General features: G+C 60.7%; 3 protein-coding genes and 1 long non-coding RNA gene across 6 annotated transcripts; 3 read left to right on the forward strand and 1 right to left on the reverse strand.

Moving 5' to 3' along the window:
• Positions 1–74: 74 nt before the first annotated feature.
• On the reverse strand, positions 75–6,311 carry LOC142825760 (uncharacterized). The gene is made up of 3 exons (XR_012900109.2): positions 6,176–6,311; positions 3,586–3,699; positions 75–213 (listed from the first exon to the last, which is right to left on the reverse strand). It is a non-coding gene; the product is annotated as an uncharacterized LOC142825760 (long non-coding RNA).
• Positions 6,312–6,457: 146 nt separating this feature from the next.
• On the forward strand, positions 6,458–13,338 carry LMAN2 (lectin, mannose binding 2). 2 transcript variants are annotated; one of them, XM_075917902.2, is made up of 8 exons: positions 6,458–6,717; positions 7,789–7,907; positions 7,985–8,102; positions 9,564–9,643; positions 11,100–11,261; positions 12,174–12,288; positions 12,522–12,641; positions 13,053–13,338. In XM_075917902.2, exons 1-8 carry the CDS (start codon positions 6,528–6,530, stop codon positions 13,211–13,213), a joined length of 1,065 nt encoding a protein of 354 aa, XP_075774017.1. In that variant the 5' UTR covers positions 6,458–6,527; the 3' UTR covers positions 13,214–13,338. The 2 variants fall into 2 exon arrangements, with proteins under 2 accessions (XP_075774017.1, XP_089625507.1); XM_089769381.1 differs by lacking the exon at positions 6,458–6,717 and adding an exon at positions 7,366–7,380.
• Positions 13,339–13,484: 146 nt separating this feature from the next.
• On the forward strand, positions 13,485–22,569 carry TMED9 (transmembrane p24 trafficking protein 9). Its single transcript, XM_075917907.2, has 5 exons — positions 13,485–15,902; positions 18,846–18,946; positions 19,884–20,009; positions 20,097–20,243; positions 20,944–22,569. The coding sequence occupies exons 1-5, from the start codon at positions 15,755–15,757 to the stop codon at positions 21,091–21,093; spliced, it is 672 nt and encodes a 223-aa protein (XP_075774022.2). The 5' UTR covers positions 13,485–15,754; the 3' UTR covers positions 21,094–22,569.
• Positions 22,570–22,790: 221 nt separating this feature from the next.
• B4GALT7 (beta-1,4-galactosyltransferase 7) lies at positions 22,791–26,642 on the forward strand. 2 transcript variants are annotated; one of them, XM_075917904.2, is made up of 6 exons: positions 22,812–23,074; positions 23,687–24,025; positions 24,663–24,888; positions 25,662–25,745; positions 25,948–26,052; positions 26,220–26,642. In XM_075917904.2, the coding sequence occupies exons 1-6, from the start codon at positions 23,046–23,048 to the stop codon at positions 26,373–26,375; spliced, it is 939 nt and encodes a 312-aa protein (XP_075774019.1). In that variant the 5' UTR covers positions 22,812–23,045; the 3' UTR covers positions 26,376–26,642. The 2 variants fall into 2 exon arrangements, with proteins under 2 accessions (XP_075774020.1, XP_075774019.1); XM_075917905.2 differs by lacking the exon at positions 25,662–25,745 and having other exon boundaries at positions 22,791–23,074.
• The last annotated feature ends 1,178 nt before the right edge of the window (positions 26,643–27,820 follow it).

Here is a 27,820-nt window from a genome sequence, read left to right on the forward strand (position 1 = left end):
CTTAGCTTGTTGCAGCCTTTAGTAAAGCAGCCAGGCTTGGTAAGTGCAGGGATGGGCCTAAAGGCTGCTAGTAGGAATCGGGGGAGGACGCTGGGAAAATGACATAGTCCAGGAGCCCACTTTCTTTGGGGCCCAGTGGGATTCATTCTGGAATAAACGGGCCATTGCTCTTGGTGCCGAAGCTGGAGAAGGTGGTGTCCTGTTCAGTCCAGCCTAGAAAGAGAGTCTGATAAGACTGGGACTGTTCAACTTAGAAAAGAGGAGACTATGGGGGGGTATGACAGAGGTCTATACAATCATGACCAATGTAGCGAAAATACATAAGGAAAAGTACCTTGCTGCCATAACAAGAACTAGGGGTCACCAAATGAAATTAACAGGTAGCAGGTTTAAAACAAAAAAGTGTTTCTTCAGACAGCTCAGTCAACCTGTGGAACTCCCTGCCGACAGGATATGGGGATAGAGCGTGGATGTTCTTCTGTTTAGCCCAGCCACAGCTTGTGGGACCCATGGGCCTGTGTGAGGAGGCGAAGTGGAGCCTGGGCTAACTGAGGGCAAGGCAAGACCCTGCCTAGCTCCTGCACCATGCACATGGCCTCTCTCTGCATCAGAAATATCCGCCTCCTGCAGGCTTCCTTGTAGGATTGCTGTAGGGGGAGAGGAATCTGGACTTTCCTCCAGCCCCAGAGTAGCTGCTCCCCACACCCATTGGGGAGGCATTGAAGCCTTGTGTTTCTTCTCCCTCTTCTGGTGAGGAGCTGGGGTGGTGGCCCCAGGCTGGGCTCTGACCTGCAGTCAGGCATGATGGGCTGCAACATTGCCAGGCCCATCAGTTCCATCCTAAGCAGGGGAAAACCCCTTTCCTGTCCCCACTGCTGTGCTGGCTGGCTCTGGGGAGAGCTGGGAAGGACCATTTGAGCCACCCCAGCATCTCATTCAGCGCAAGAGGCCGGACAGCACCTGGCAGACTGTGCCTTGGGCAAGCAGGGAGCAGCTCCATGTGCTGAAGCAGATCAGACAGCGCTCCCAGCTGGCTCTGAAAGCCAGTGAGGCAAATAAACAAGGATGAGCAACCACTTGCTCTACTCTCAGCAGGCCCTGTCAGCACGGCCGCCCATGGGTGCTGGGAGATGGGGCTGAGGAGCTCCACATACACATGCTGGTGCCAGGCCAGCTTTCCCCAAGACCAGCGCTGTCCTTGCCTTGTGCCTGGCCACACTGCAGTCTCCTGTGGAGCCCCAGCCAGGGCACAGGCAGCGGCAGCATGTCTCTCATGCTGGGTGCAGCTCTCAGGTGAGTTCACCCACCGGCTGGATGCAGCTCTTCTAATTCCTGCTGCTCAGGGATGTAAGTGATGCAACAGAGCCCCCCGTGCCAGGGCTGAGCTGTGGCACCACAGTGCCCAGCCCTTCCCTTGATCCTGAGCTGCTCAGCAGCAGGCCAGGAAAAGGTACCAGCATGGAAGCCACCATGTGCTGGAAGACCCAGGAGGTAGCAGCAGTAGCGGTCAGAAGCTGTGGAAATGCAGACAGCATGTGGAGCTAACTCTGAAAGCCCCAGGTGCAAATGCTCTGGGGGCAGACCCGGAAGGTCTAGCTGTGCACACTGCATCCCATGCAGATGGGGGATACGTAATGACCATGTCTGAGGAGCAGCTTGTCCCTAGGAAACATGGCACTTGAGAGAGCTGGTCAGGCCGAGAGCCCAGCGCAGAGAACATAAGAACGGCCGTACTGGGTCAGACCAAAGGTCCATCTAGCCCAGTATCCTGTCTACCGACAGTGGCCAGCACCAGGTACCCCAGAGAGGGTGGACCGAAGATAATGATCAAGCAATTTGTCTCCTGCCATCCCTCTCCAGCCTCTGACAGACAGAGGCCAAGAACACCATTTTATCCCCTGGCTACTAGCCTTTTATGGACCTAACCTCCATGAAATTATCTAGCTTCTCTTTAAACTCTATTATAGTCCTAGCCTTCACAGCCTCCTCTGGCGAGGAGTTCCACAGGTTGACTACACGCTGTGTGAAGAAGAACTTTCTTTTATTAGTTTTAAACCTGCTCCCCATTAATTTCATTTGGTGTCCTCTAGTTCTTCTATTATAGGAACTAATAAATAACTTTTCTTTATCGGCCCTCTCCACACCACTCATGATTTTATAGACCTCTATCATATCCCCCCTCAGTCTCCTCTTTTCTAAGCTGACAGGACACTGGGCTAGATGAACCTTTGGGCTGACCCGGTACGGCCGTTCTTATGATGGGATTTCACTACTTTCTCCAGTGCTGTCATTTTCTACTTTGAAGTTACCACAAACCACTGATTGCCATAGAGAGACTACTGGGACGAGGGGCTGTTATGAACAAGACAGGGATCAACTGTTCTCTATGTCCACTGATGGCGGGACCATGAGGAAAGGCTTCATCTGCAGCAAGGGAGATTTGGGGTTTCAGACCCGGGTGGACAGACACTGCCAGGGAAAGCTCAGATTGCCTTGGTCCTGTCTCGGGGCTGAAGCTGGACTCTGTAGCCTCCAAGTCCCTTCCAGCCTCTCATTGCTCTGATGCTACAGAACACTCAGTCACACCTGATGCCACAAAGGGTGACCAAGGAGTCAGAAGCCAGGCCTGTGCCCCCAGTGAGCACAAAGACTGACAGGAGATTGGCAAGATGGGCACGGGCCAGAGCCCCAGGAGGAGTCAGACTCTGTGAGCACAGGCAAAGGAAAATCTCCCCCGGGGACTGTAAGCATCTGTGGTGAAGCCCAGCCCAGAGAAGTGAAGTGAAGGCAGACATCATGGAAACAAGCCATGAGCAGGGCTCACCCAGCGAGAGGGGGAGATGAAATGCCCTGAGGGACAGACTGAGCCATATTAAAGCAGCCAGAATGTGGTGAAATAAGTTAGGCTGTCTACACTGGCAGCTTTTTGAAGAAGAGTTCTTGTGCAAACATTCTTCCACAAGACAGTAGCTACACGGCCATGTGCTTTTGCGCAAGTGCATCCATGGCAGTGTAGACGCTCTCTTGCGCAAGAAAGCTCTGATGGCCATTTTAACCATAGGGGCTTCTTGTGCAAGAAATTCCTGTTGCCGGTCTACACTGCCCTTTTTGGAAGAGCTCTTGCACAAGAGGGCTTATTCCACATGGGGAGAGGAATAACTTCTGGAAGAAGCCCTGTTTTACAATGCTATACTGTAAATTTACTTGTGCAAGAATGCTCATGCAGTGTAGACAGTAGGCAAATTTTTGCACAAGAACAACTGTTATTGCTCAAGAAGCTGCCAGTGTAGATGTAGCCTGATTGTACTGGTGATGGTTTGGCCCAAGTTAGCAGTGTTTTACTTCAGTAACATTATCTAAGAGCAGGGCCACCTGCTATAGAATAAATTCTCGGGACAGGTAGCCATGGTATGCTTTGGCCAGCCTGTTGGTTTCTGTGTGATCCCTCTGGCTGGGGAAGAACCAAAGCAGGCCAGTAACAGTCTCCATGCTGGTCTGCTTGCCATAAAGCTACTCCCCTGCCCAGGCTTAGTGTCCTGAGTCTCCATGGGCCCCCTTTCCCACACCTCGCCCCTCCATTCTCACCCCTCCTTGGGCCGTATTTCATGGGCTGATGCAAGACCTGGTCTTCCACACCTGCCCTTACAGTCCTTTTGCTTCCAGGGGTTTTCTTGTATCCTCTCTGGGTGGGGAGTCCATCTGTAAAGCCAGATAAAGACACTTTTTATTTCCCTCCTCTTGTATAGACTTTCCCTGGGGCAGGAAGCCCTTGTTCCATTCTCCCACACCACTCGAGGAAAGTGCAAAATTCAAGATAGATTCCGGCACCAGCTGCCAGGGTCAGTCAAATATCTACGAGTCAGAAGCAGTGTAGCCTGTCTCAAGGACCCACAATTCTCCCACACTCAGTGTCTCTTGCTAATGGGCTATTAGGTCTGTCAGGGTGGCTCACTACAAAAACTTCCAGGGGGAGCTGAGTTATAGACTAACTGGAAAAACTTAAAACAACGAATAGTCTAGCAGCACCTTAAAGACTAACAACATGTCAAGCTTTCATGGACACAGCCCACTCCTCCATTGGAAAGCTCAGGATGCCATCAACATATTAGATCTTTAAGGTGCTGCTAGATGATTCATTTGGTTTTTTAAAGTTTTCACTACAAAAAGTAATTTACCCTCTTTTGGTATTTTCACCTCCCTACCAACTGTTGGGAATGGGTCACACCCTCCCTGAGGGAATGTAACTCCTTAGCACAGGTCGCGTGCCATCCCCATCTCGGCATGTTGCCTCTGACAAGTGGGCCAGACCAGCACAGCTTACACCTCAAGTACGTCTATAGGACGCCACAGGACTCACCTCAGCTGGCACCCGCAATTGCCAACCCTCCCCCCAGCCTCAGCCAGCACCCCCAGCCTCAGCCAGCCCCCCCATCTGCAACCCTCCCCCCCAGCCTCAGCCAGCACCCCCAGCCAGCCCCCCCGTCTGCAACCCTCCCCCCAGCCTCAGCCAGCACCCCCAGCCTCAGCCAGCCCCCCCGTCTGCAACCCTCCCCCCCAGCCTCAGCCAGCCCCCCCGTCTGCAACCCTCCCCCCCAGCCTCAGCCAGCACCCCCAGCCTCAGCCAGCCCCCCCTGCCCCCCCCCCAGCCTCAGCCAGCCCCCCCGTCTGCAACCCTCCCCCCCAGCCTCAGCCAGCCCCCCCCGTCTGCAACCCTCCCCCCCAGCCTCAGCCAGCACCCCCGTCTGCAACCCTCCCCCCCAGCCTCAGCCAGCACCCCCAGCCTCAGCCAGCCCCCCCGTCTGCAACCCTCCCCCCCAGCCTCAGCCAGCCCCCCCGTCTGCAACCCTCCCCCCCAGCCTCAGCCAGCCCCCCCGTCTGCAACCCTCCCCCCCAGCCTCAGCCAGCACCCCCAGCCTCAGCCAGCCCCCCCGTCTGCAACCCTCCCCCCAGCCTCAGCCAGCCCCCCGTCTGCAACCCTCCCCCCCAGCCTCAGCCAGCACCCCCAGCCTCAGCCAGCCCCCCGTCTGCAACCCTCCCCCCCAGCCTCAGCCAGCCCCCCCAGTCTGCAACCCTCCCCCCCAGCCTCAGCCAGCCCCCCGTCTGCAACCCTCCCCCCCAGCCTCAGCCAGCCCCCCCCGTCTGCAACCCTCCCCCCCAGCCTCAGCCAGCCCCCCCAGTCTGCAACCCTCCCCCCCAGCCTCAGCCAGCCCCCCCGTCTGCAACCCTCCCCCCCAGCCTCAGCCAGCCCCCCCGTCTGCAACCCTCCCCCCCAGCCTCAGCCAGCCCCCCCGTCTGCAACCCTCCCCCCCAGCCTCAGCCAGCACCCCCGTCTGCAACCCTCCCCCCAGCCTCAGCCAGCACCCCCAGCCTCAGCCAGCCCCCCCCGTCTGCAACCTTCCCCCCAGCCTCAGCCAGCCCCCCCGTCTGCAACCCTCCCCCCCAGCCTCAGCCAGCACCCCCAGCCTCAGCCAGCCCCCCCGTCTGCAACCCTCCCCCCCAGCCTCAGCCAGCCCCCCCGTCTGCAACCCTCCCCCCCAGCCTCAGCCAGCACCCCCAGCCTCAGCCAGCCCCCCCGTCTGCAACCCTCCCCCCCAGCCTCAGCCAGCCCCCCCGTCTGCAACCCTCCCCCCCAGCCTCAGCCAGCCCCCCCGTCTGCAACCCTCCCCCCCAGCCTCAGCCAGCCCCCCCGTCTGCAACCCTCCCCCCCAGCCTCAGCCAGCCCCCCCCGTCTGCAACCCTCCCCCCCAGCCTCAGCCAGCCCCCTCCCCCCAGCCTCAGCCAGCCCCCCCGTCTGCAACCCTCCCCCCAGCCTCAGCCAGCCCCCCCGTCTGCAACCCTCCCCCCCAGCCTCAGCCAGCCCCCCCGTCTGCAACCCTCCCCCCCAGCCTCAGCCAGCACCCCCAGCCTCAGCCAGCCCCCCCGTCTGCAACCCTCCCCCCAGCCTCAGCCAGCCCCCCCGTCTGCAACCCTCCCCCCCAGCCTCAGCCAGCCCCCCCGTCTGCACCCCTCCCCCCCAGCCTCAGCCAGCCCCCCGTCTGCAACCCTCCCCCCCAGCCTCAGCCAGCCCCCCCGTCTGCAACCCTCCCCCCCAGCCTGCCGCCCTCCCCCCATCTGCAATCCCGGCCTAAGGGGGGGGGGGGCTGGGTCCGGCTGCAGGGAAAGGGCGGTGCACAACCTGTGGCAGTGGGGTCACGTGGTCCGTGGGGGGGGTCACGTGCCCCTCACGGCCCGAGGGGGCGGGGCGATGTCAACGGGTTGCGGCGGGAGCCGAGCGACGCGCAGGAGACACGGTCAAACTACAGCTCCCGGCATGCCACGGTGCGACGGGCCTAGCCCCACTGCATGCCGGGAGTCACAGTCTGAGCCCCCTCCGCTGCCATGGCCACGGGAATGACGTGTCGCTCTCGCGGTCGCTGCGCTGCTTGGGGGCGGAGTCTCCCCCGGAAGCTCCGTCGGGCCGAGGTGCAGTCGGAGGTCTCGCGCGGCGCGTGCCCTGCGGCCGGAAGCCGGAAGCGGCGGCGAGCGGGATGGCGGCGGCTCCGGGCGGAGGCGGCTGCGCGCGCCGCGGGCGGTGGGGCCGGGGCTGCCCGGCGCGCGGCCTCGTGTCCGGGGCGCTGCTGCTCCTGGCGTCCGGGCTGCGGCGCGGGGCGGCCGAGCTGACCGACGGGCACAGCGAGCACCTGAAGCGCGAGCACTCGCTGACCCAGCCCTACCAGGGTGAGCGCCGGGCCGGGCCGGGCCGTGCCGGGCTCACCGCCCCTCCCCCCCGGCCCCCCCCGGCCCTACCAGGGTGAGCGCCGCCCCTCCCCCCCAGCCCTACCAGGGTGAGCGCCGGGCCCCCACCGCCCCTCCCCCCCCCCCCCGGCCCTACCGGGGTGAGCGCCGCCCCTCCCCCCCCCCGGCCCTACCGGGGTGAGCGCCGGGCCGGGCCGTGCCGGGCTCACCGCCCCTCCTCCCCCCCCCCCCAGCCCTACCAGGGTGAGCGCCGGGCCGGGCCGTGCCGGGCTCACCGCCCCTCCTCCCCCCCCCCCCCCAGCCCTACCAGGGTGAGCGCCGGGCCGGGCCGTGCCGGGCTCACCGCCCCTCCTCCCCCCCCCCAGCCCTACCAGGGTGAGCGCCGGGCCGTGCCGGGCTCACCGCCCCTCCTCCCCCCCCCCCAGCCCTACCAGGGTGAGCGCCGCCCCTCCCCCCCGGCCCTACCAGGGTGAGCGCCGGGCCGGGCCGGGCCGTGCCGGGCTCACCGCCCCTCCTCCCCCCCCCCCAGCCCTACCAGGGTGAGCGCCGCCCCTCCCCCCCCGGCCCTACCGGGGTGAGCGCCGCCCCTCCCCCCCCCAGCCCTACCGGGGTGAGCGCCGCCCCCCCCCCCCCAGCCCTACCAGGGTGAGCGCCGCCCCCCCCCCCCCCGGCCCTACCAGGGTGAGCGCCGCCCCTCCCCCCCCCGGCCCTACCGGGGTGAGCGCCGCCCCTCCCCCCCCCCCCGGCCCTACCGGGGTGAGCCCCCTCCCCCCCCGGCCCCTCCCGCCCCTCCCCCCCCGGCCCTACCAGGGTGAGCGCCGCCCCTCCCCCCCCCCCCCCCCCGGCCCTACCGGGGTGAGCGCCGCCCCTCCCCCCCCCGGCCCTACCGGGGTGAGCGCCGCCCCTCCCCCCCCCGGCCCTACCAGGGTGAGCGCCGCCCCTCCCCCCCCCGGCCCTACCAGGGTGAGCGCCGCCCCTCCCCCCCCCGGCCCTACCAAGGTGAGCGCCGGGCTGGGCTGGGCTGGGCCGCACTCACCGCCTCTCCCCCCCCAGGGCTCGGCTCCAGCTCCATGCCCCTGTGGGACTTCCAGGGCAGCACCATGCTCACCAGCCAGTATGTGCGCCTGACACCGGACGAGCGCAGCAAGGAGGGCTCCATCTGGAACCGCGTGGTGAGCGGGGCTGCCGCGGCCGGAGAGCACGGGGGGCAGCGGGCGGTGGGGGCTGAGCGCGACTCCCTCTCTTGCAGCCCTGTTTCCTCAAGGACTGGGAGCTCCACGTCCACTTCAGGATCCACGGCGCAGGCAAGAAGAACCTGCATGGGGATGGCTTCGCCCTGTGGTATACCCGGGAGCGCCTCACGCCAGGTACGCTGCAGGCGGTGGTGCATGCGCTTCCTCCCGCTGCAGGAGGACGAGGGGGCAAAGTTCCTGTCGTCTTGGCTTCATCTTTTCAGTAACTTCTTGCAGCAGCTCCGGAGGGAGAAATGTAACTAGTATGTCAGGTAACACTGAGCTGCCCCTTCGAGCATGTTTCTAGGCAGCAGGAGTGGGGGTTGCTGCTCCTCTCTGCCAAGTATCTATGCTCAAAGTCAGAGAGGCAAGGTGGGTGAGGCAATATCTTGTTTTGGACCCACTTCTGTTGGCCAGACACAAACTTTTGAGCTAAATGTAATCCTTTTTCAGGGCTGGGAAATTAACTCCTAACGTGTGTTGAGCTACATTTCCATTTTTAGACTATGGAGGGCTAGAGTGCTGAGTCCTGAGTCTGCATCACTTCAGGACTTGCCCTGACTGAAGCTGGGTTGGTTTGCCCCATCATAGAGCACATGACGCTTGCAGCTGTTCTTGGTATCAAAAGTCTCACTGTTCTTTAGCACCTAAGATCTCCATTAGTGCTATCCTCTATAGAAGCTACTTGTAACAATGAATTAAAGAGTATTTATTCACATTGCTTGGGCAGAGGCTGCATGAAAGGCATGTGATTTGCTGGGGAGGTGCATTTCATGAACTCCCACTGGCTGATTCAATAGTTGCTGTAGTCTGTTCATTAAAAGCATAGCTAATTGTTTGCTCTTAATGTTCACTAGTCCAAATAATAAACTTAATCAAGTCTATTGACTAAAGACAAAGCCTTAAAGTACAGAAATGAAATATTACTCTTCTTCTGGGAAGCCATTCTTGGTTTGCAGCATGTTTACCTTACATAGAATGTGTGTTTCAAAGATTCACCCCCAAAACCACTTGTGTATAGAATGGTTGCTGTCTATTACAAAGCATTTTATCACAACTTGGATTCAACCCACTCATTTGTACTAGTTCCTGAACTTGTTGTTCTGTACCCTTATTTTATCTTTGTTCTGGATATTAGCATTCCAGGCATTGATCCATGAAAGTAGCTGCCCGACCTGTACCCTGGAAGAATATTAATGGATTTTGCCTTTGACAGTGTTCCTAGCCCTTATGTAAATGCTGAGTTGCCCTGTTCAAAGGTATCATGGGGTAGACCAGTGAAAAGCATTGTGGGTAAAACCAGTACAAGCCAGTTGGCATAGATATCCAACAGTTTCCATGTCATTCACTTCATACATAATGAGGGTGGTGTCAGTAGTATGTGTAACACATTTGTTGGCTAACAATGGGATGTGACCTTCACCAGAGACTGGTCACTACAATGCAGAGTGGTTGGTCCTTGGTGCCCTTCTCCATCTCGTGTTTACTGAAAAAGTGAAGAATCTACCTTATGTACAGTGGGGGTGGCTTGTAGTTCTGCATAGCCCCTTTTTGAGATGCCTCTGTGTCCTCTATTAACTCTGTGCCTTGTTTTAGGTCCTGTCTTTGGCAGCAAAGATAACTTCCATGGCTTGGCCATTTTCCTGGATACATATCCCAATGATGAAGCAACAGAGGTAAGAGGTAACAGCCTGAGGAGGCCCAAGACTCCTGGCAGCATGGACAGAGTTCATTGTGCCTCATATCAAGGAGCTATCTTTTCCTGCTGTGTGGCTTTGGCACATCACTTATGTGGGCAAGGGGCTGTGGGGCTGGCCTGAGTGTACAGGGGGGCAGTGGAAGGGTGAGGAAGAGCTGTATGTAGTGGGGGAAGGCTTAGGACATGTTCAGTCAGTAGCCCAGGCCCATTTTCCTGACTAGAAAGAACCTGTTTTCAGGGTGTCTGATTCCTGCTGCCATAGGGAGGGGAAGCAAGGAACAAACATGACCCTTGTGAGTTGCGCTACTCACTAGCTATACATAGGAAAAACTTAAAATGACAGGTCAGAGAAATCCTTTCCTGAGAGTTTCCTCGCTTCATCCAGCCCTTACGACAATGATTTAGTAAACGTCTGTTACTAGATCATAGGTAAATCCTGCCAGATTAAGGCTGCCCTTGATTACCAACAGGCTCCATGGAAATGGAGCAGAGTAGTACAAGGAAGGAACTCCTGTCTAATCATTCCTATACTAATTCTTAAGCCTGCATCTAGCCTGGCAGGAATCCATCCAAAATCTGTGTTCCCGGCGGAGTGTCTTTGATTCGCATCCATTCTCCTATGTGCGTGCAAGTCTTATGACATATTCTGGCTGTCATGGTAACAGGGTAGCTAATGCCTTGAGTTCCATCTTCTCCATCTCCTCAAACATAAACTGCTTTAGTTCACTTTCAGGGCCCTTTTAGTGACCTCTCCTCCACCCCGCACTGCTACCTCTGTATTAGCAGCAGCATCACGGGGCAGCAGCTGGCTCCCTGGAAGCTAGTGTGTGCTGGAAGCTGGCTTAAAAGCCAGCTCCCAGTGTGCAGCGACTGCTTCCCCACTCTGCAGGTGCTGGTAACTGTGTAACTGTTGAGATTTTCATCGGTTACAAGTTTTCCCAATTACCCATGTTTCAACATCCCTATGCCTAGTTGCATGCCCACCCAATAGTAAGAAGCGTTTGCCACAGGTGGCATAAGAACTGGACAGAAGGATCTCTCTGCATCTGTTTCCTTCAACAAAACACATCCTAAAGTCAACTTATCCTAGAAAAGAACATTTCTTATCTGCTGCTCTTCTTCATTGGACCCCGGTGGGCAAAAGCCATAAATTCAGTACCCCAGGGAACAGAAGGTCTGTTTCATGGCAGAGTGCCTCGTCCTCTAGGGGATGCCACAGGCCCTGCCGGGGGGGCTTAGTGCTCGGGCCTGTGGGAAGCTGGGAATGAGCAACAGGGGCGGGTCACTTTATGGTTCCCTCTGGGCCTAAATGGACCACTGGTCTGAGCCAGTGTGACCGTTCTCCTGTGTGGGGCATGCCTGTCCTTAAAGGGAGTGCAATCCACTCCCAGCCTGCAGGCGGCTTGCAGTACTGTTCTCCTCTGCCCCCGCAGCGTGTGTTTCCATACATCTCTGCCATGGTGAATAACGGCTCCCTGGCCTACGACCACAGTAAGGATGGGCGCTGGACGGAGCTAGCAGGCTGCACAGCTGATCTTCGAAATCGGAACCATGACACTTTCCTGGCAGTTCGCTACTCCAGGGGCCGACTAACGGTGAGATGGCTTGGGAGATGGTGCTGAGCTCCATGTCTGTTGCTGGCTCTCTGGGCCATGCACTGGGGTTTGTGCTGAGGAAGGCAGCATGCCAAGGCCAATGGTAAAAGGACTGTTCTCCTAGCACCTGGACCAGCCAATCTGCCTCTTGCCACTGGCTCCAGAGAGGCTGATGGTGAACCAGGCAGCACTCTGCACCAGTGGGGGCCAGGGCCTTCCCACTTTTTCAAAGCCAGTGCCTGGCCTGGCCACTTTTCAATGGGGTGGACCCACCCTCTTCCCCCCTGAGGCCCCAGCCCTGAGACAGCCCATTTTGGAGCCTGGCTAGGGAAGGGAGCCTGGGCAGTGTGGAAGCCACACACGTGGACCCTCACCTGCCTGCATGCCTCCCCAGGGGAGGTGGAGAGTCTGCAATTCCACACCAGCTGCCCACACAGCTTTCCCCGACTCTGGCCAGGAGGGGGTCCTCCAAGCCAGAGCCTGGTTATGGTAAGAGCCATGCAGGCATCTGTGGGGGGGCTGCAACGTGGCCCTTACACCTGCTAGGGATGAGGGGTGAGGACACAAGCCGGAGGTGGCTTACAGGAGCCTGCCCGCACTGCATGGAAGGTCCACAGCTGCCTGTGAGGCTCTGATCCTGGTTGGGCTACAGCTCCAAGGCCCCACCCTTGGATGGAGCCGCACAGACAGCTATGGGGAGCCAGCTCAGCCCCTCCATTTCAATCTGTCCTGGGCTGGGAGCCCTGGGGCTTGGATATGGGCAGGGAGCCCCACTCTGACGGCCAGCTGGGGCTCCCTAGCCACACTCTAGTTCTAGCTTTGCTGAGGGCGGGGCCTCATGGGGTGCCCCCTTGGGAAGACTCTGAAGCCCTTGCTGCTTCTTCCTCTGGTGAAGTTTCCCTTTCTGGGCAGGTGATGACGGATGTGGAGGACAAGAATGAGTGGAAGAACTGCATCGACATTGCAGGGGTCCGACTGCCCACTGGCTACTTCTTTGGGGCTTCTGCTGGCACGGGGGACCTGTCTGGTGAGCGCTCCTTTCAAACTGCAGTCTGCTCTGGGGGTGGGTGGCCTGGGCACTCGGCACAGGAGAGGAGACCAGCAGTCTGGGAAAGAGCAGGCTCCTTGGCTAGGCGTGGGGAAAGCCTCTCCCAAGAAAAGCCCGCCAGAGACAGAGAGGAATCTTTCCCGTGCCTTTGTGGCCATGCAGCTCGGAGAGCACTGTGACCCCGTGACATCATACCGGTGCTTGTTTCCTAGACAATCATGACATCATCTCAATGAAGCTATTTCAGCTGATGGTAGAGCATCCACCGGAGGAAGAGAACATTGACTGGACAAAGATCGAGCCCAGCGTCAGCCTCCTTAAGTCCCCAAAAGGTGAGCCCTGTGGGCCCTAAGATGGAGGGTTCCTGTGTCATCCCTCGAGACCTCAGAAAGGTGGTGGCCTGGCAAAGACCTAGACTGACCGATGCTGAGCCCTCAGCCACAAGCAATGGAAGATCCACGTAGCATCACTGGTGGGAGGGCATGTCTTCCACACAGCCCGGAGGTGGAATGGAGATTCTGCCACCCCAGCCTGAGCAATGGAATTTCCTTGCCTGTTCTTAACGCAGGAACACCAGACATGGATATTGACCTGCCCAAAAGCCATTCTTTTGGGAGGGATTTGGCACATCAGCCGTAGCCCATTCAGCCATCTGAGAGATGGGAGACCAAGCCCGAGGTGGGAAGTGGGAGACTTGTGGGGCAGAGCATTCTGCTGTAAGCCTTGCTCTTTCCTGCCTACAGACAACGTGGATGACCCTACAGGGAACTTCCGAAGTGGGCCCCTGACTGGTTGGAAGGTGTTCCTGCTGCTGCTCTGCGCCTTGCTGGGCATCATTGTGTGTGCTGTGGTGGGGGCTGTGGTGTTCCAGAGACGGCAGGAGAGGAACAAGCGTTTTTACTAGAAGAGCTGGCCTGGCCCTGGCTCTGGCCCCGGCCCAACTGTGATCTTTTCTACACGAGAGTGTACAAAACTCTGCTTTCTAAAAAGCTGTTTTTGGAGAAATAAGAGGAGTGTTTTGGTATCTTGTTCCTGCCTCCTGGAAGGGGTGTGTGTCAAACAAGCAGGAAGTGAGAGAGCAAGCGCTGCCTGCTGTGGGCCAGTGCCCACGCTCCCTCGGTGGATCTAGCACTGGCTCCCAGGGTAAGAGTGAGGCGGAGCTGTTTGTTCGATGGACTGGATGGGGGAATGTAGCCACGGGAAGGGTCTCACCCTGGATGGATGTGTAATGTAACAGGTTCTGTGGGCACTGTTGAGAGGATCAAATCAGGGCAAATTGCTTTAACACATGCCTGCTTGCAGTCCAGGACTGGTGTGGTGCTTCATAGGGAAGGACCCCACTCAGAGTACACCCCACTGGCTAGCAGGCAACCAAGCAATCCCTTCAAGCCCTGCAGCATTTCCTTTATCACCAGCAGTTCACTCATTGCACTGCTGACAGGTTCACAAATCCAAAGAGGTTATTCTAACTGTAAAGGACCAAGCCACGTTCCCAGGTCACTTTATACCTCCGATCTCACCCAACAGAGCATGCTGTGCCCACCCTTAAAGATTTATTCATAAAAGAAAGGTTGAGTAAAATTTGCTGAAGGAAACAAATTGCACACACTAACCACAAAGTTCCTGGTGCAGGCCTGTAGTTGAGATGGAATAAATAAGTCTCTGGAATACATCCTTTGGTAGGATGGGCCATCAGTCCTGGCCTCAGTTCATAGTAAAGCTGCTCCTGCACTGATGAACTGGCATGCAGACCAAATGCAGGGAATTCCATTCTTCTCACTGCGTAGTGTGTTCAAGATGCAGTTTGCCACATGTCCATGCCTGACTCATTGCTTAGCAGCTGTTGCTTACCTGCTTGTCTGCAAGTTGGCAGAAAAATTCCTTAGACGTGGATTGCACCAATCATGGTCTGTTGTGAGTCAAGGGCTCTGAAAATTTGCAGATGATACCAAACTGCTCAATATAGTTAAGAGCAAAGCAGACTGTGAAGAGCTTCAAAAAGATCTCACCCAACTAACTGATTGGGCAACAAAATGGCAAATAAAATTTAATGTTGATAAATATAAACTAATGCACCTTGGGAAAACTAATCCGGACTATATATACAATATGATAGGGACTAATTTGGCTACAACTACTCAAGAAAGATCTTGGAGTCATTGTGGATAGTTCTCCGAAAACATCCATTCCGTGCGCAGCGCAGTCAAAAAAGCAAATAGAATGTTAGGCGTTATTAAAAAAGGGATAGAGAATAAGGAAAGGTTCAGAAAAGGGCAACAAAAATTTTTAGGGGTTTACAATGGGTCCCCTGTGAAGAGAGATTAAAAAGATTTGGACTTTTCATCTTAGAAAAGAGGAGACTAAGGGGGAATAGGATAGAGGCTTATAAAATTGACTAATGTGGAAAAAGTAAATAAGGAAATGTTATTTACTTATTCCCACAGTATTAGAACTAGGGCTCACAAAATGAAATTAAGAGGCAGTAGGTTTAAAAAAAAAACAAAGGAAGTTTATCACACAGCGCACCGTCAACCTGTGGAACTCCTTGCCAGAGGATGTGGTGAAGGCTACAAATTGAACAGGGTTCAAAAAAGAGCTAGATAGCCATTGATGGACCTAACCTCCATGAATCGATTAGCCAGGATGGGTAGGAATGGTGGCCCTAGCCTTTGTTTCTCTGCAGGTGGCTGACAGGAGGGATCCCATCAGGATTACCTGTTGTGTTCCCTCCCTCTGGGGCATCTCCTGGGCACTGTTGGCAGATGATGCTGGGCTAGATGGATCATTGGTCTGGCTGAGGTTTCTCTCTGAAGCAAATACGTGAAATATCAGTAGAGCCAGGTCTTGTAATGTGGGCTGTTAAATCTAGTTTAACTAATTGATTAGTCATTGAGCTGGGCAGGTGCAGCTGGGCTGGGCTGACTTTGAAAGGCGCTAGGAGCCCCCTGGCGCTCAATGCACTGGGAAGGGGTGGCAGCCTGAGCCAGGGAGCAGCCTGGGCCCTTGGGCCGGGCACCCCGCTGTGCTCTGAGCGTGGGTAACTCAGGAGCCGGCAGGGGCGCGGATTCTAGAGGGGCATGAGCGATTCCCCTCCAGCGGGGGGGACCGGCCGTTAATCCGGCTCAGGCTCAGGCTCCGGCCCCCCCTTGCTGCCTCGGCTACAGCTGGCGAGCGGGGGCGCGACCGGCCTTTGCCTGCTCGCTCACGTCCCGGTGCACGTGGGCCGCGGAAACCGGCTCAGCAAAGCACCAGCCTCCCGTGCACCCCTCACCCGACCACTTGGTACAGCCTGCGGGGCAAACACGCACCATGGGCGCGCCCCTCAGAACCCCAGGCACGTTATGGGCGGGCAGCCCAGGGGGCGGGGCAACGGTAAGGGCTCGCGCGGGGACTGCCGGGAGTTGTAGTCCCGTCCCGAGAGGCCGCACGTGACGTGACGGGCAAGATGGCGGCTCGCGGTGGCCTCGGTCTGGCCCTGCCGCTGCTGCTGCTGGCGGGCGCCGTGGGCCGGAGCCGCGGCCTCTACTTCCACCTGGGCGAGACGGAGCGACGCTGCTTCCTGGAGGAGATCCCGGACGAGACCATGGTGATAGGTAGGGGGGCACGGGCCGGGGGGGGCGGGATACGGGCACGGGCCGGGGGGGGCGGAGGGGAGTCGGGGGGGGGGGGCGGGATACGGGCACGGGCCGGGGGGGGCGGAGGGGAGTCGGGGGGGGCGGGATACGGGCACGGGCCGGCGGGGGCGGGATACGGGCACGGGCGGGGGGCGGAGGGGAGCCGGGGGGGGGCGGGATACGGGCACGGGCCGGGGGGGCGGAGGGGAGCCGGGGGGGGGCGGGATACGGGCACGGGCCGGGGGGGCGGAGGGGAGCCGGGGGGGCGGGATACGGGCACGGGCCGGGGGGGCGGAGGGGAGTCGGGGGGGGCGGGATACGGGCACGGGCCGGGGGGGGCGGAGGGGGTCGGGGGGGGCGGGATACGGGCACGGGCCGGGGGGGGCGGAGGGGAGCCGGGGGGGGGCGGGATACGGGCACGGGCGGGGGGCGGAGGGGAGTCGGGGGGGGCGGGATACGGGCACGGGCCGGGGGGGGCGGAGGGGAGTCGGGGGGGGCGGGATACGGGCACGGGCCGGGGGGGGCGGAGGGGAGCCGGGGGGGGGGCGGGATACGGGCACGGGCCGGGGGGGGCGGAGGGGAGCCGGGGGGGGGCGGGATACGGGCACGGGCCGGGGGGGGCGGAGGGGAGCCGGGGGGGCGGGATACGGGCACGGGCCGGGGGGGCGGAGGGGAGCCGGGGGGGGCGGGATACGGGCACGGGCCGGGGGGGGCGGAGGGGAGCCGGGGGGGCGGGATACGGGCACGGGCCGGGGGGGGGGCACGGGCCGGGGGGGGCAGAGGGGAGTCGGGGGGCGGGATACGGGCACGGGCCGGGGGGGGCACGGGCCGGGGGGGGCGGAGGGGAGTCGGGGGGGGCGGGATACGGGCACGGGCCGGGGGGGGCGGAGGGGAGTCGGGGGGGGGCGGGATACGGGCACGGGCCAGGGGGGGCGGAGGGGAGCCGGGGGGGGCGGGATACGGGCACGGGCCAGGGGGGGCGGGGGGGGGCGGGATACGGGCACGGGCCGGGGGGGCGGAGGGGAGCCGGGGGGGCGGGATACGGGCACGGGCCGGGGGGGGCGGAGGGGAGCCGGGGGGGGGCGGGATACGGGCACGGGCCGGGGGGGGCGGAGGGGAGCCGGGGGGGGCGGGATACGGGCACGGGCCGGGGGGGGCGGAGGGGAGCCGGGGGGGGCGGGATACGGGCACGGGCCGGGGGGGCGGAGGGGAGCCGGGGGGGGCGGGATACGGGCACGGGCCGGGGGGGGCGGAGGGGAGCCGGGGGGGGCGGGATACGGGCACGGGCCGGGGGGGGGGGCACGGGCCGGGGGGGGCAGAGGGGAGTCGGGGGGGGCGGGATACGGGCACGGGCCGGGGGGGGGCACGGGGGGGGGGGGGCGGAGGGGAGTCGGGGGGGGCGGGATACGGGCACGGGCCGGGGGGGGCGGAGGGGAGTCGGGGGGGGCGGGATACGGGCACGGGCCAGGGGGGCGGAGGGGAGCCGGGGGGGGCGGGATACGGGCACGGGCCAGGGGGGGCGGGGGGGGCGGGATACGGGCACGGGCCGGGGGGGCGGAGGGGAGCCGGGGGGGCGGGATACGGGCACGGGCCGGGGGGGGCGGAGGGGAGCCGGGGGGCGGGATACGGGCACGGGCCGGGGGGGGCAGAGGGGAGTCGGGGGGGGGGCGGGATACGGGCACGGGCCGGGGGGGGGGGCACGGGCCGGGGGGGGCGGAGGGGAGTCGGGGGGGGCGGGATACGGGCACGGGCCGGGGGGGGGCGGAGGGGAGTCGGGGGGGGCGGGATACGGGCACGGGCCGGGGGGGGGCGGAGGGGAGTCGGGGGGGGCGGGATACGGGCACGGGCCAGGGGGGGCGAAGGGGAGTCGGGGGGCGGGATACGGGCACGGGCCGGGGGGGGCGGGATACGGGCACGGGCCGGGGGGGGCGGAGGGGAGTCGGGGGGGGCGGGATACGGGCACGGGCTGGGGGGGGGGGCGGAGGGGAGTCGGGGGGCGAGATACGGGCACGGGCCGGGGGGGGCGGAGGGGAGTCGGGTGGCGGGATATGGGCATGAGCCGGCGGGGGGCGGGATACGGGCACGGGCCGGGGGGGGGGGGCGGATGGGAGTCGGGGGGGCGGGATACGGGCACGGGGCGGAAGGGAGTCGGGGGGGCAGGATACGGGCACGGGGCGGAGGGGAGTCGGGGGGCGAGATACGGGCACGGGCCGGGGGGGGCGGAGGGGAGTCGGGGGGGGTGGGATACGGGCACGGGCCGGGGGAAAGTCGGGGGGCGGGATACGGGCACAGGCCGGAGGGGAGTCGGGGGGCGGGATACGGGCACGGGCCGGGGGGGCAGGGAGTCGGGGACGGGATACGGGCATAGGTCTGGGGGGCGGAGGGGACTTGGGAGTGGAGGGATATGGGCACGGGTCGGGGGAGCTGGGGGGATGGGTTGGGAGGGGTGAGTGTGGGACTGAGGCCAGGAGGGGAGTGAGCAGCAGTCAGGGAACACAGGCAGAGGCCAAGGGGGGCAGCAGATGGAGGCTGCAGATTCCCTGGGGTAGGTAATTGAAGCATTGTCTGGGGCTGGGGTAAGGATTTGACATTGTGATTAATCGGCGAGTCGATTAGTGGCTAGGGGGCGCTCGCTATCCGGCTGCGCCTCTCCCTTTGAAGTGTGCAGGAGCGGCCTGGGGCTCTTGTACCTCTCCAGGAGAGGGGCGCAGCAGTCAGCACTCCATGCAAACAGGGACTGCTTGTCCATGCTGCCATTTCCTGCCCTGTGCCTCTGCCTGCCTCCCCACACAGACAGTGTAGTGAGGAGCTAGCTTTTAACCTAGCTCCTCCTCCTCCTCACCCTGCCCTTGGTGCTTCTGATTCAGTGGGGGGGGGGGGGCATGAGGAGCAGGGTGGGGCTTATGGTGCTGCCTCCTGCAGGGAATTACCGCACCCAGCTCTATGATAAGCAGAGGGAGGATTACATGCCTGCCACACCCGGGCTCGGCATGCTGGTGGAAGTGAAGGATCCTGATGATAAGGTACCTGGTTTTGGGGAGAAGATACGGGTGCCTCTTTCAGCCTTGGTTAGGTGCGCTAGCTCTGCCCTCTTATCCATCCCGTGGGGGCCCCAAACCTGCAGCAGTGAGACTGAACAACCCAGACCCAGGGCCCATAGTGAGGGCTGCTCTGTTTGCTGCTGACTCTGGTGCCCCACAGACCATTAAGGCTTTGTCCACGTAGCATCTTAAATGAGACAACTCTTCCTGGTATGAAGTCACCACAGATACTGGTGAGTCTGCCATGGGCAAACTCTGGGTTTAAGTGGGTCTGCCTCATTTTTCTCTTGCTGCCTGGTTCTGGGAAGTTCTTGGCAACATGATGTTGACTATAGTTCTGTCAGTTCCAGTTTGAATTAAGAAATTAGAAAACTAAGCTCCTTTTAACTGCTTCCCTGTAAAGGGAGCTGCTCTAATTAGGGCAGTGACTGTTGATCCCCATGGTACATGGTGGCCAGTCACTTCTAGTCTGGTTCAATCCGAGATGTATTGATGCTCGGGTCCTGGACGTGTGCAATGAGGCCTAGACAGAGCTCTTCCTCTCTCTTCCCAGTCTCTCCTCCCCGTGCATTTATTTGGAGTCCAGCTTGTTTAGAAATTGCTAATGAACAGGCTCTAAAGTTCAGTAGAATGACTCTCTGGAGAGCGACTAACTGAAATGCTGATTTGGCCCACACACTTGGCCTTCTGCGATGCTCTGACTGACATCTGAGCAGCTAGCACAGGGGATTTGTAGGGGCCTGTGAATCTTCCTTGCCACCTAGATCTCACCACAGAGCAGTTTTTGGCCATACGGACTCTCTAGCTGTCGGAACAAGTGTTCCGCCAGAGAGCTCCATGCCCCTGCTGTCGCTCCACGGAGGTACTGCATGCAAATCCTGGCTTAGCTGGGCACTGCAGCCCTGTCCTTCTCTTCCAGGTTGTCTTGTCGAGGCAGTACGGCTCTGAGGGCAGATTCACCTTCACCTCACACACTCCCGGAGAGCATCAGATCTGCCTGCATTCCAACTCCACCAGATTCTCTCTCTTTGCAGGGGGTGTGCTGGTAAGGGGGGCCCATGCAGGACCGGGGGGAGGGGGTCATATGGAACTGCGGTAGAACCTCTGATGGTGGTGTCTTGTCTTGCTGCAGAGGGTCCACCTAGATATCCAGGTCGGGGAACATGCCAATGACTATGCTGAGATTGCTGCCAAAGACAAGCTGAGTGAGCTGCAGCTCCGAGTGCGGCAGCTTATCGAGCAGGTGGAGCAAATACAGAAGGAGCAGAACTACCAGCGGGTGAGCCACCTAGAGCAGTGTGGCCGCCCCTGTGCTCTCACTGGAGATGCGGCATGGCTGTGTTTGTGGTAGGGATGTAAAATCCCGGTTAGTCAGTTAACTAGTTATGTTTAACCAGTTAACTGATTCAACAGGATCCTATTGGAAACTGTCCCAGCCTGGCCTGCCCCCACCCCCAGCTGCTGCTGCCATGCCCTCCCACACATTGTGGTGAGGCTGCTGTCTTCTGCCACAGGACCGCACAGCACACATGAGGCTGTAGGCTCCTTCTCGCTCCCTCCTTCCCACATGTGAGAGTCTGCTGGCTCCTGCTGCCAACGGGGGAGGCCCCTCTGTGCGTTAGGTTGCCAGCTGCTACTGCTGCCACCATCATCTCCCTGCTTCCATGGCAAGGCTGCCGGCTACCATCCCCCTTGCCTTGCATGGGGCTGGAGCAGCCTTCGGCATGTGGCAGGCCACAAGCGGGGAGCTGCTCCCAGGTACTGGTCAACCATTACCCGGCAAGCATCACCCATTAAGGGTAATCAGCCAGCTGGTTACCTGTTCACATCCCTCGCTTGTGGGTTGGGGAGGTCACCCAGCTGGAAGATGATTACTAGATTTCTGAGACACGAGGACCATGGGAAACCCCTGATCTCTGGGGCCCAGGAAGCTCAGTCGGTATTCCTTGTCTGATCTGGTCTTGTTTTCCTTGCTGCAGTGGCGAGAGGAGCGGTTCCGGCAGACCAGTGAGAGCACCAACCAGCGGGTTCTCTGGTGGTCCATTGTCCAGACCCTCATCCTTGTTGCCATTGGCGTATGGCAGATGAGGCACCTCAAGAGTTTCTTTGAAGCCAAGAAACTGGTATAAAGAGAGCACCCAGCACGAGCTAACAGCCCTCTCTTCACAGAGGCAGCTCTCTGAGATTCAGCAGCCTGGGCCAATCATGTCCTTCTTCCCCCAGCTCTGCAGCTGGTTGGACTGTCACGCCTCCACCATTCTCTCCCGCCAGTGTGGTGGGATGTCCTCCTATTGGTTTATGCGGTTTCACTCACACTCAGTCTGTGGTGCGTACATGCTCCATTACTGTAGTATCCGAGTGCCTCTCACTGTGCAACACATTTATCTCAGCTCTGCTGGGAGGTAGATAGGGATATTCTTGTCCTGAGGTCCAGAGACTACTTGCCTCAGGGTCTGCACCGAGTCTCTAGTAGAGCAGGAATTTAAATCCAGTCTCAGGCTAGTACCCTAATCATTGGACTGTCTTCCCTGGAAATAAAGGGTAGAGTATTAACCCTGCATGGATTCCTTCAGAGTGCCCTGACAGTCCACAGGAAGTCTGGACCTGCCTTCCTCCAAATGGCATTTGAACTCTTGACAGGAGGGGTGAAGTCTGTCTGTCTCTTCCTGTGGATTTCCTCCTATCCCAAGACTTGCCCCCTACAATGAGCTGTGGTCCCCTTTCCAAGGAGGCTGGAATCCTCATCTCTTTAACCAGAACCAGTATTTTCTTCATGCCAAGACACTGTTATAAAGAGAGGAGGAAGCTTTTGCAAACAGCTCTATTGTACACAGAACCTTCAGTCAGGTGCTGAAACCTGCCATGACTAAGTCCTGAACTGGCTGCTCTGTGCTGCAGTTGGATGGCTCCAGAGAGGACAGCGGGGATTGTGGTGGCAAAGGAGACTGCACTACCATGGCTTTCTGAGGTTCCTGGCCTGTCCCTACACTGACTGTGTATTAATACATAATGTGAAGGGACTGCAGAGTGATTACAACTAGCTGCCTTGGGGCTGAGGCAGTAGGATTGTGTCTGCTGTGGATGTTTTGAAGGTGCTAAATTACCTTGCTGTGCTATAGCGGTACCGTGGGATTAGAACCACACAAGGTGCTATGCAGGGATGGCTGCATATTTCAGTTTAGCATTGCTCATCCTTTGTTTTCCTATTCCGGTAGGTTGGCGGTAGGGATATGGGTGCAAGGCAAAGCTGTTCTATCTTCCCAATTCATCATTTGTTCTCTGAGAGCCTGCTGCGTGTGGGGCACTTCCTTTTCAAGGTGGTGTAGTGGTGGGTCAGTTAGCATCAGTCCGTATGAGTAATAGGGGGAGAAGTCATGCTCAGCTTCCTGTTCCACAATGCTGCAGCCACCTCTCCCCTTCTACTGGGCTTCAGCATGACCCTGGCTGCAAGGTGGGGCACCTGCAGCAAGCAGTGAAACAGATTGGTTGATGCAAACAAGGGGCTGTGGGCAGAGCAAAGGGGGTCCTGGTTACTGAGTTTTGGACACTTTGTCCTAAATTGTGAATTTCTAATAAAGAGCTCTCTAGGGAAGAGCTTGTGTGCACCCCTAGACTCCTGCTCTCTGTGCCTTCTGCTTGCTCGGTGGAAAACAGGTGGCTGACTACAGCTGGGATGAAAACCCTCTTCGGGGAAGAGTTTCCCCTCTGGGCGAAGTGAGCTGTGCCCATGTCAGGAGGGGCTCCTGGGCCACCGGGCAGGGCAGGGTAGCTGCGGTGCTGGGGTCCTTGTAATGGGTCCCTCGCGGAGGGGAGAGGGGGCTGATGCTGGGGGGGATGCTCCACTGCCAGTGGGTGGCTTTCGGGGAGGGGGAGCGACGAAGGCGCCGCTATAACACCCGGAGGCGGGGCCTGCCCCTGTTGGGCTGGGACGTGTGGCCGGCAGGCGCCGCTGGAGCCACGCGCCGGCCGGAACCACGTGTCGGCGGAACTGCCGGGCCGGGCCGCGTTTCCGGGGGACCGCGCTCGGCGCCGGACCTGGTGACGTCACCGTGTCCGGTCCGCCCCGGCGCCGCCTGGGAGCATGTTCCCGCCCCGGAGGAGGGCGGCGGTGTAAGTGCGGGGGGAGGGGGGCTGAGTGGGGTGATGGGGAGCGGGGCGGGGGGGCTGAGTGGGGTGATGGGGAGCGGGGCGGGGGGGCTCAGTGGGGTGATGGGGAGCGGGACGGGGGGGCTGAGTGGGGTGATGGGGAGGGGGGCTGGGGGGACTCAGTGGGGTGATGGGGAGTGGGGCGGGGGGGCTGGGTGGGGTGATGGGGGAGCGGGGTGGGGGGCTGGGGGCTCAGTGGGGTGATGGGGGAGCGGGACGGGGGGGCTGGGGGGACTCAGTGGGGTGATGGGGAGTGGGGCGGGGGGGCTGGGTGGGGTGATGGGGGAGCGGGGTGGGGGGCTGGGGGCTCAGTGGGGTGATGGGGAGCGGGGCGGGGTGACTGGGGGGCTCAGTGGGGTGATGGGGGAGCGGGACGGGGGGGCTGGGGGGCTCAGTGGGGTAATGAGGGAACGGGAGGGGCTGGGGAAAGCGAGCGGGAGCTCAGTGGGGTAATGGGGGGGCGTGGGGTAGTCTCTGGAGCTCCGGGAAGGGATGGTGTAGTGAGTAGAGCAGGGGTCTGAGAGCAGCAAGGGGCAGCGTAGTCTGACCCTGAACCCTGACTCTCCCTTGCCCTAGGTCCCACCTGTCACGGAATTGCTCCGTCTTTCAGCTCTTCTTCCTCGCACTGCTCCTAGGCTTCGCCTCACTGCTGTGGCTGCAGCTGAGCTGCTCTGGTGAGGGGGCCCGTCAGGGCCGTGGGGTAGCAGCCCCTGATCCGTTGAAGCCTTGCCCCTGGGAGTCCCGAGCCTCATGGGCTGAGGACCCATCGTGGGGCCCACACCGCCTGGCACTGCTGATCCCATTCCGGGAGCGCTTCGAGGAGCTGCTGGCCTTCGTACCCCACATGCATCGCTTCCTAAGCAGGAAGAGGATCCGCCACCACATCTTTGTGCTCAACCAGGTGGATCATTACAGGTATGGTCCTGTGCCAGCCACACAGCTGTGCCCTGCCCCACGTCCCTGTGCCAGGCTTGGAGCAGCCACACCCCAGGGCATTCTTTGTGCCACCACGGAGCCAGGACTCCTGGGGTCTAGACTTCCTCTGAGACCCCAGCAAGTCACTAAGCACCCATCTCCCAAATTGCCTAACTATAAAATGGGGATCACATGCTTCTCTCCTGATGGGAGAGAGTGACCTTCAGGGCTTAGCAAGCTCTGTATCTGTGGGCGTGGATGGAGAGAGGCACAGCTCAGTTTTGCCATGTGAACCCAAATGATGTGTCTGTGCAGGGCTCTAGGCATCTGTTTAGCCTCCACTCCACTTTCCCAAAGGGCTTGCCTTAGAACAGTCTCATTGCTTTAGCCCTGTGCTGGCTACAGTAGCCAGGCACCCTGCCCCTCATGGCTAGGCTGCGTGTATTCTGTGTCCTCTGTGTGGGTCTGGTTCAGTGCTGAGTTGCTGAACCTGGGATCCCAGCTGTGAAGCCCAGAGACGCTCAATGCAGAGGGTAACAGTCACAGCCTGTCTGAGAGGCAAGTGAGCCACCCACTGCGTCTAAGGGAGGCCTGATGTTCCTGGGGCTGGGGTAAGATTTTCCTGGGTTTTGAGCAGGTTTAACAGAGCATCTCTGATCAACGTTGGCTTCCTGGAGAGTGGCAATGACACCGATTACATCGCCATGCACGACGTCGACCTGCTGCCACGCAACGAGGAGCTGGACTACGGCTTCCCGGAGGCAGGGCCCTTCCACGTGGCGTCCCCAGAGCTGCACCCGCTGTACCACTACAAAACCTATGTGGGTGGCATCCTCCTGCTCACCAAGCAGCACTACGAGATGGTACGTCCCTGGCAGCCTGAGCGAGGATCCGTGTTCTCCTCCCCGAAAGGCGAGACATGTTGGGAAGGGAGCTATTGCGGGGAGGGATTGTGTCAGGAATGGGGCTTGTGAGCTGAGCTGCTTGGGATCTTGTGCTCTGCCTTTGGCCCCAGGCTCTTCCCCTGTGCATCAGATGCTGAGGCAGGGGGACAGTATTCCTGCTCGTTTTTTATGTCCATAGGCTACGAGCGCCAGTATGGAGATGATGTGCTGCACGTGGATGGACTATGGCGGGGCTGGGACCGAGGGGTGCAGGCTCGGTGATGGGAATGAGGGGTTTGGGCTGCGGGGGTGAAGGCTGTGGCTGGGGATGTGGGATAGGGTTGGGGGTGACAGGATTGGGTACAGGCTCCCCTAGGAGAGAGGGCTCCCCCCCATTCCAATCTTACTGCAGCAGCTCCAGGACAGGTGAGAAGCACTTCTCTGCCAGATGTGGCAGCTCCCTTGAGGCTGGATTGGGCTGGGGGAAGGCTGCCTCCCTCCTGGCTACAGCAGGGCCGTGCTGCTGGGGACAGTGGGGGAAGACCTCAGAGAAGGTGCCTCTCCCCCAGCCATGGCAGCTCCTTGCTGTCCCAGATACGCTGCTCCGGCCCCAGCCGGGGGAGAACGCTCTCTTCCCTGGCGGTGGCAGCCCTGAGCTCCTGTGTGGGGCTAGTCATCTGCATGGCTGCCCAGCTTAGAGGGAACCTTAGGGGGACAAGCACGTCTACCCCCGTGACACCCTCTCCTTCCAGTGCAATGGCATGTCCAACCGCTTCTGGGGCTGGGGGCGAGAGGATGATGAGTTCTATCGACGCATCAAAGGGGCTGGACTACAGGTAGGGATGCTCTCCTGTCGCCCTTTCCCTGGGCCCAGCCACCCGGATCTCAGCAAGCACCTGGGAGAGGAGGCTCCCTGCTGGTCCCTGTGTCCCGCTTCCCAAAGGGGAGGGGGTGATGGGGTGCAGGAAGCCCTCGGACCTGGGCATTTGGTGTAGGCAGACTCTCTGCTGCCTGATGCAGGCTCCACTTTCTCCCCAGCTTTTCCGCCCTTCTGGAATAAAGACCGGCTACAAGACCTTCCAGCACCTTCACGACCCCGCCTGGAGGAAACGTGACCAGAAGCGCATTGCTACCCAGAAACAGGTCTGAGCTGCTCCCGAGGGCAGGGTGGGGCAGGGGCCTGCTCCCCTTGGCCCTGGAGGGGCAGCAGAGAAGCAGAGTCTCTCTCTGAGCTGGCTGGGTCTGTTTCTCTGCCGCTGTGCCAGCTGGCTGCCCACGGTGGGAGCTCACTGCCACCTTCTCTCCTGCAGGAGCAGTTCAAGGTGGATCGGGACGGCGGCCTGAGCAATGTGCGGTATCAAGTCGAGTCCCGCACGTCGCTGACTGTGGCTGGAGCTCCCTGCACGGTCCTCAATGTCCTGCTGGACTGTGATACCAGCGAGACCCCCTGGTGCACATTCAGCTGAGCAGCCTGCCCTGGCCACACTCAACGTCTGCCGTGCCAAGGTGCCGTGAGGCTGCAGCACGAGGGCTGGGCCATGGGCAGGACAGGTGGAAGGAGGCTGAGAGGCAGGCCAGCTCCTCGCTCGGTGCAGCTTGGAGGGCAGAACTCACTGGCCCCCGCACAGATGCTGGCATCACCGCAGGACGGCCGCTGCCTCCTTGCATAGAGCCGCCGCCGGGCTCCAAGAGGACAATAAAGCACCGTCAGGCCCATGCGAGGCCAGTGCCCTGGTCTCCATGCAGTGCCCGTCCGCAGCCGAGGGCAGGCATCACCCCCCTCTGCTCTGTGTCAGAGGGGAAGCAGGGCTGGGAGATCCCCCGCTCCCTGGCAGGGCCACTGGGACTGCGGTGCTCAGGGCAGGGGGCCAGGCATGGAGGCTCATGAGAGGAGTGGGGCCCTGGGGCTGGCTGGCATTTCAGCAGGGAGTGGGGCTTAGTGGCTACACCGCTCCCTGAACCTGTAGCTGCCAGGTCTCCTGCCCACTTCCTTTCTGTGGAGTAAGGTCTGGTTTCACAGTCTGCATTCTCCGAGGGCACCAGTAGCGTCATGCCCAGCCGTCTCCATGGGGTGCCCCCCACTGCCCTGCTCTCTCCCCACTCTGCGCAGGAAACCCCATACAGTCTGCCCCTGGAGAGGAATGGCTGCTAATCACCTGGCTGCAGGAATCCAGCCCAGGGCTCCTCTGCAGACACAGGGCTTCCTGTACCTCCAGCTGAGCCTGCCGGCCGCAGGGAGCAGCAGGTCTAGCCGTGGTTCTGGTGAAAGAGGGCCAGGACCTGGCCCCTGCCTGTTCTGGGGGTGCAGTGTAATTCAGCTTCCGCTGGTCGGGGGATTCTCCACCACTGGTAAATCCCGAGGAGACACTTTTCTAACTGCTCCGCTCCAGGAAGGGGCAGGCCTGTGGTCCCTGTATGGCTGGAGGTGGGACACATGAGCATGGTGGCCCTGCTGGGTTTGGGATCTGAGAACTGGCCCTTCTGCCTGCAGCGAGGCTTGCCAGGCCCTGCAGCTGTGGCATCCCCGGGGTCTGCTGTCTGCAGTGCTCAGCTAGTGACCAGCTGCCAGGGGCTCTGTGCTGCCAAAGGTCTACCCTCCCCCCAGCCTGTTTCCCTTGTGGTGGGAGGGGGAGAGGAAGCAAAGGCAGCTCTGTGAGCCCTCACAAGGGTGTGTCTGCCTCCCGTAGCCCTCAGGCTGGGCCTGGCAGTGGTGAATGCAGCAGCAGCCTTGCCTGCCTGTGGGGCTGGCTCTGCTTTGGTGGAAAGGGCCATGGGCTCGTAGGGGGGCTGGGACTACAAGGCTCCCCCAAGCAAGGCTGGCCCTGGTTCCTCCCTGGAGCAGGGAGCGGAGCAGCCCCCCAAACTGGAGGGGGTGGGGTGGGATGATGGGGCTGGCCTGGCTGCCTTGGAC

Source organism: Pelodiscus sinensis, chromosome 16 (genome assembly GCF_052426305.1).
Source record: "Pelodiscus sinensis isolate ZL-2025 chromosome 16, ASM5242630v1, whole genome shotgun sequence".
Taxonomy (NCBI): domain Eukaryota; kingdom Metazoa; phylum Chordata; order Testudines; family Trionychidae; genus Pelodiscus; species Pelodiscus sinensis.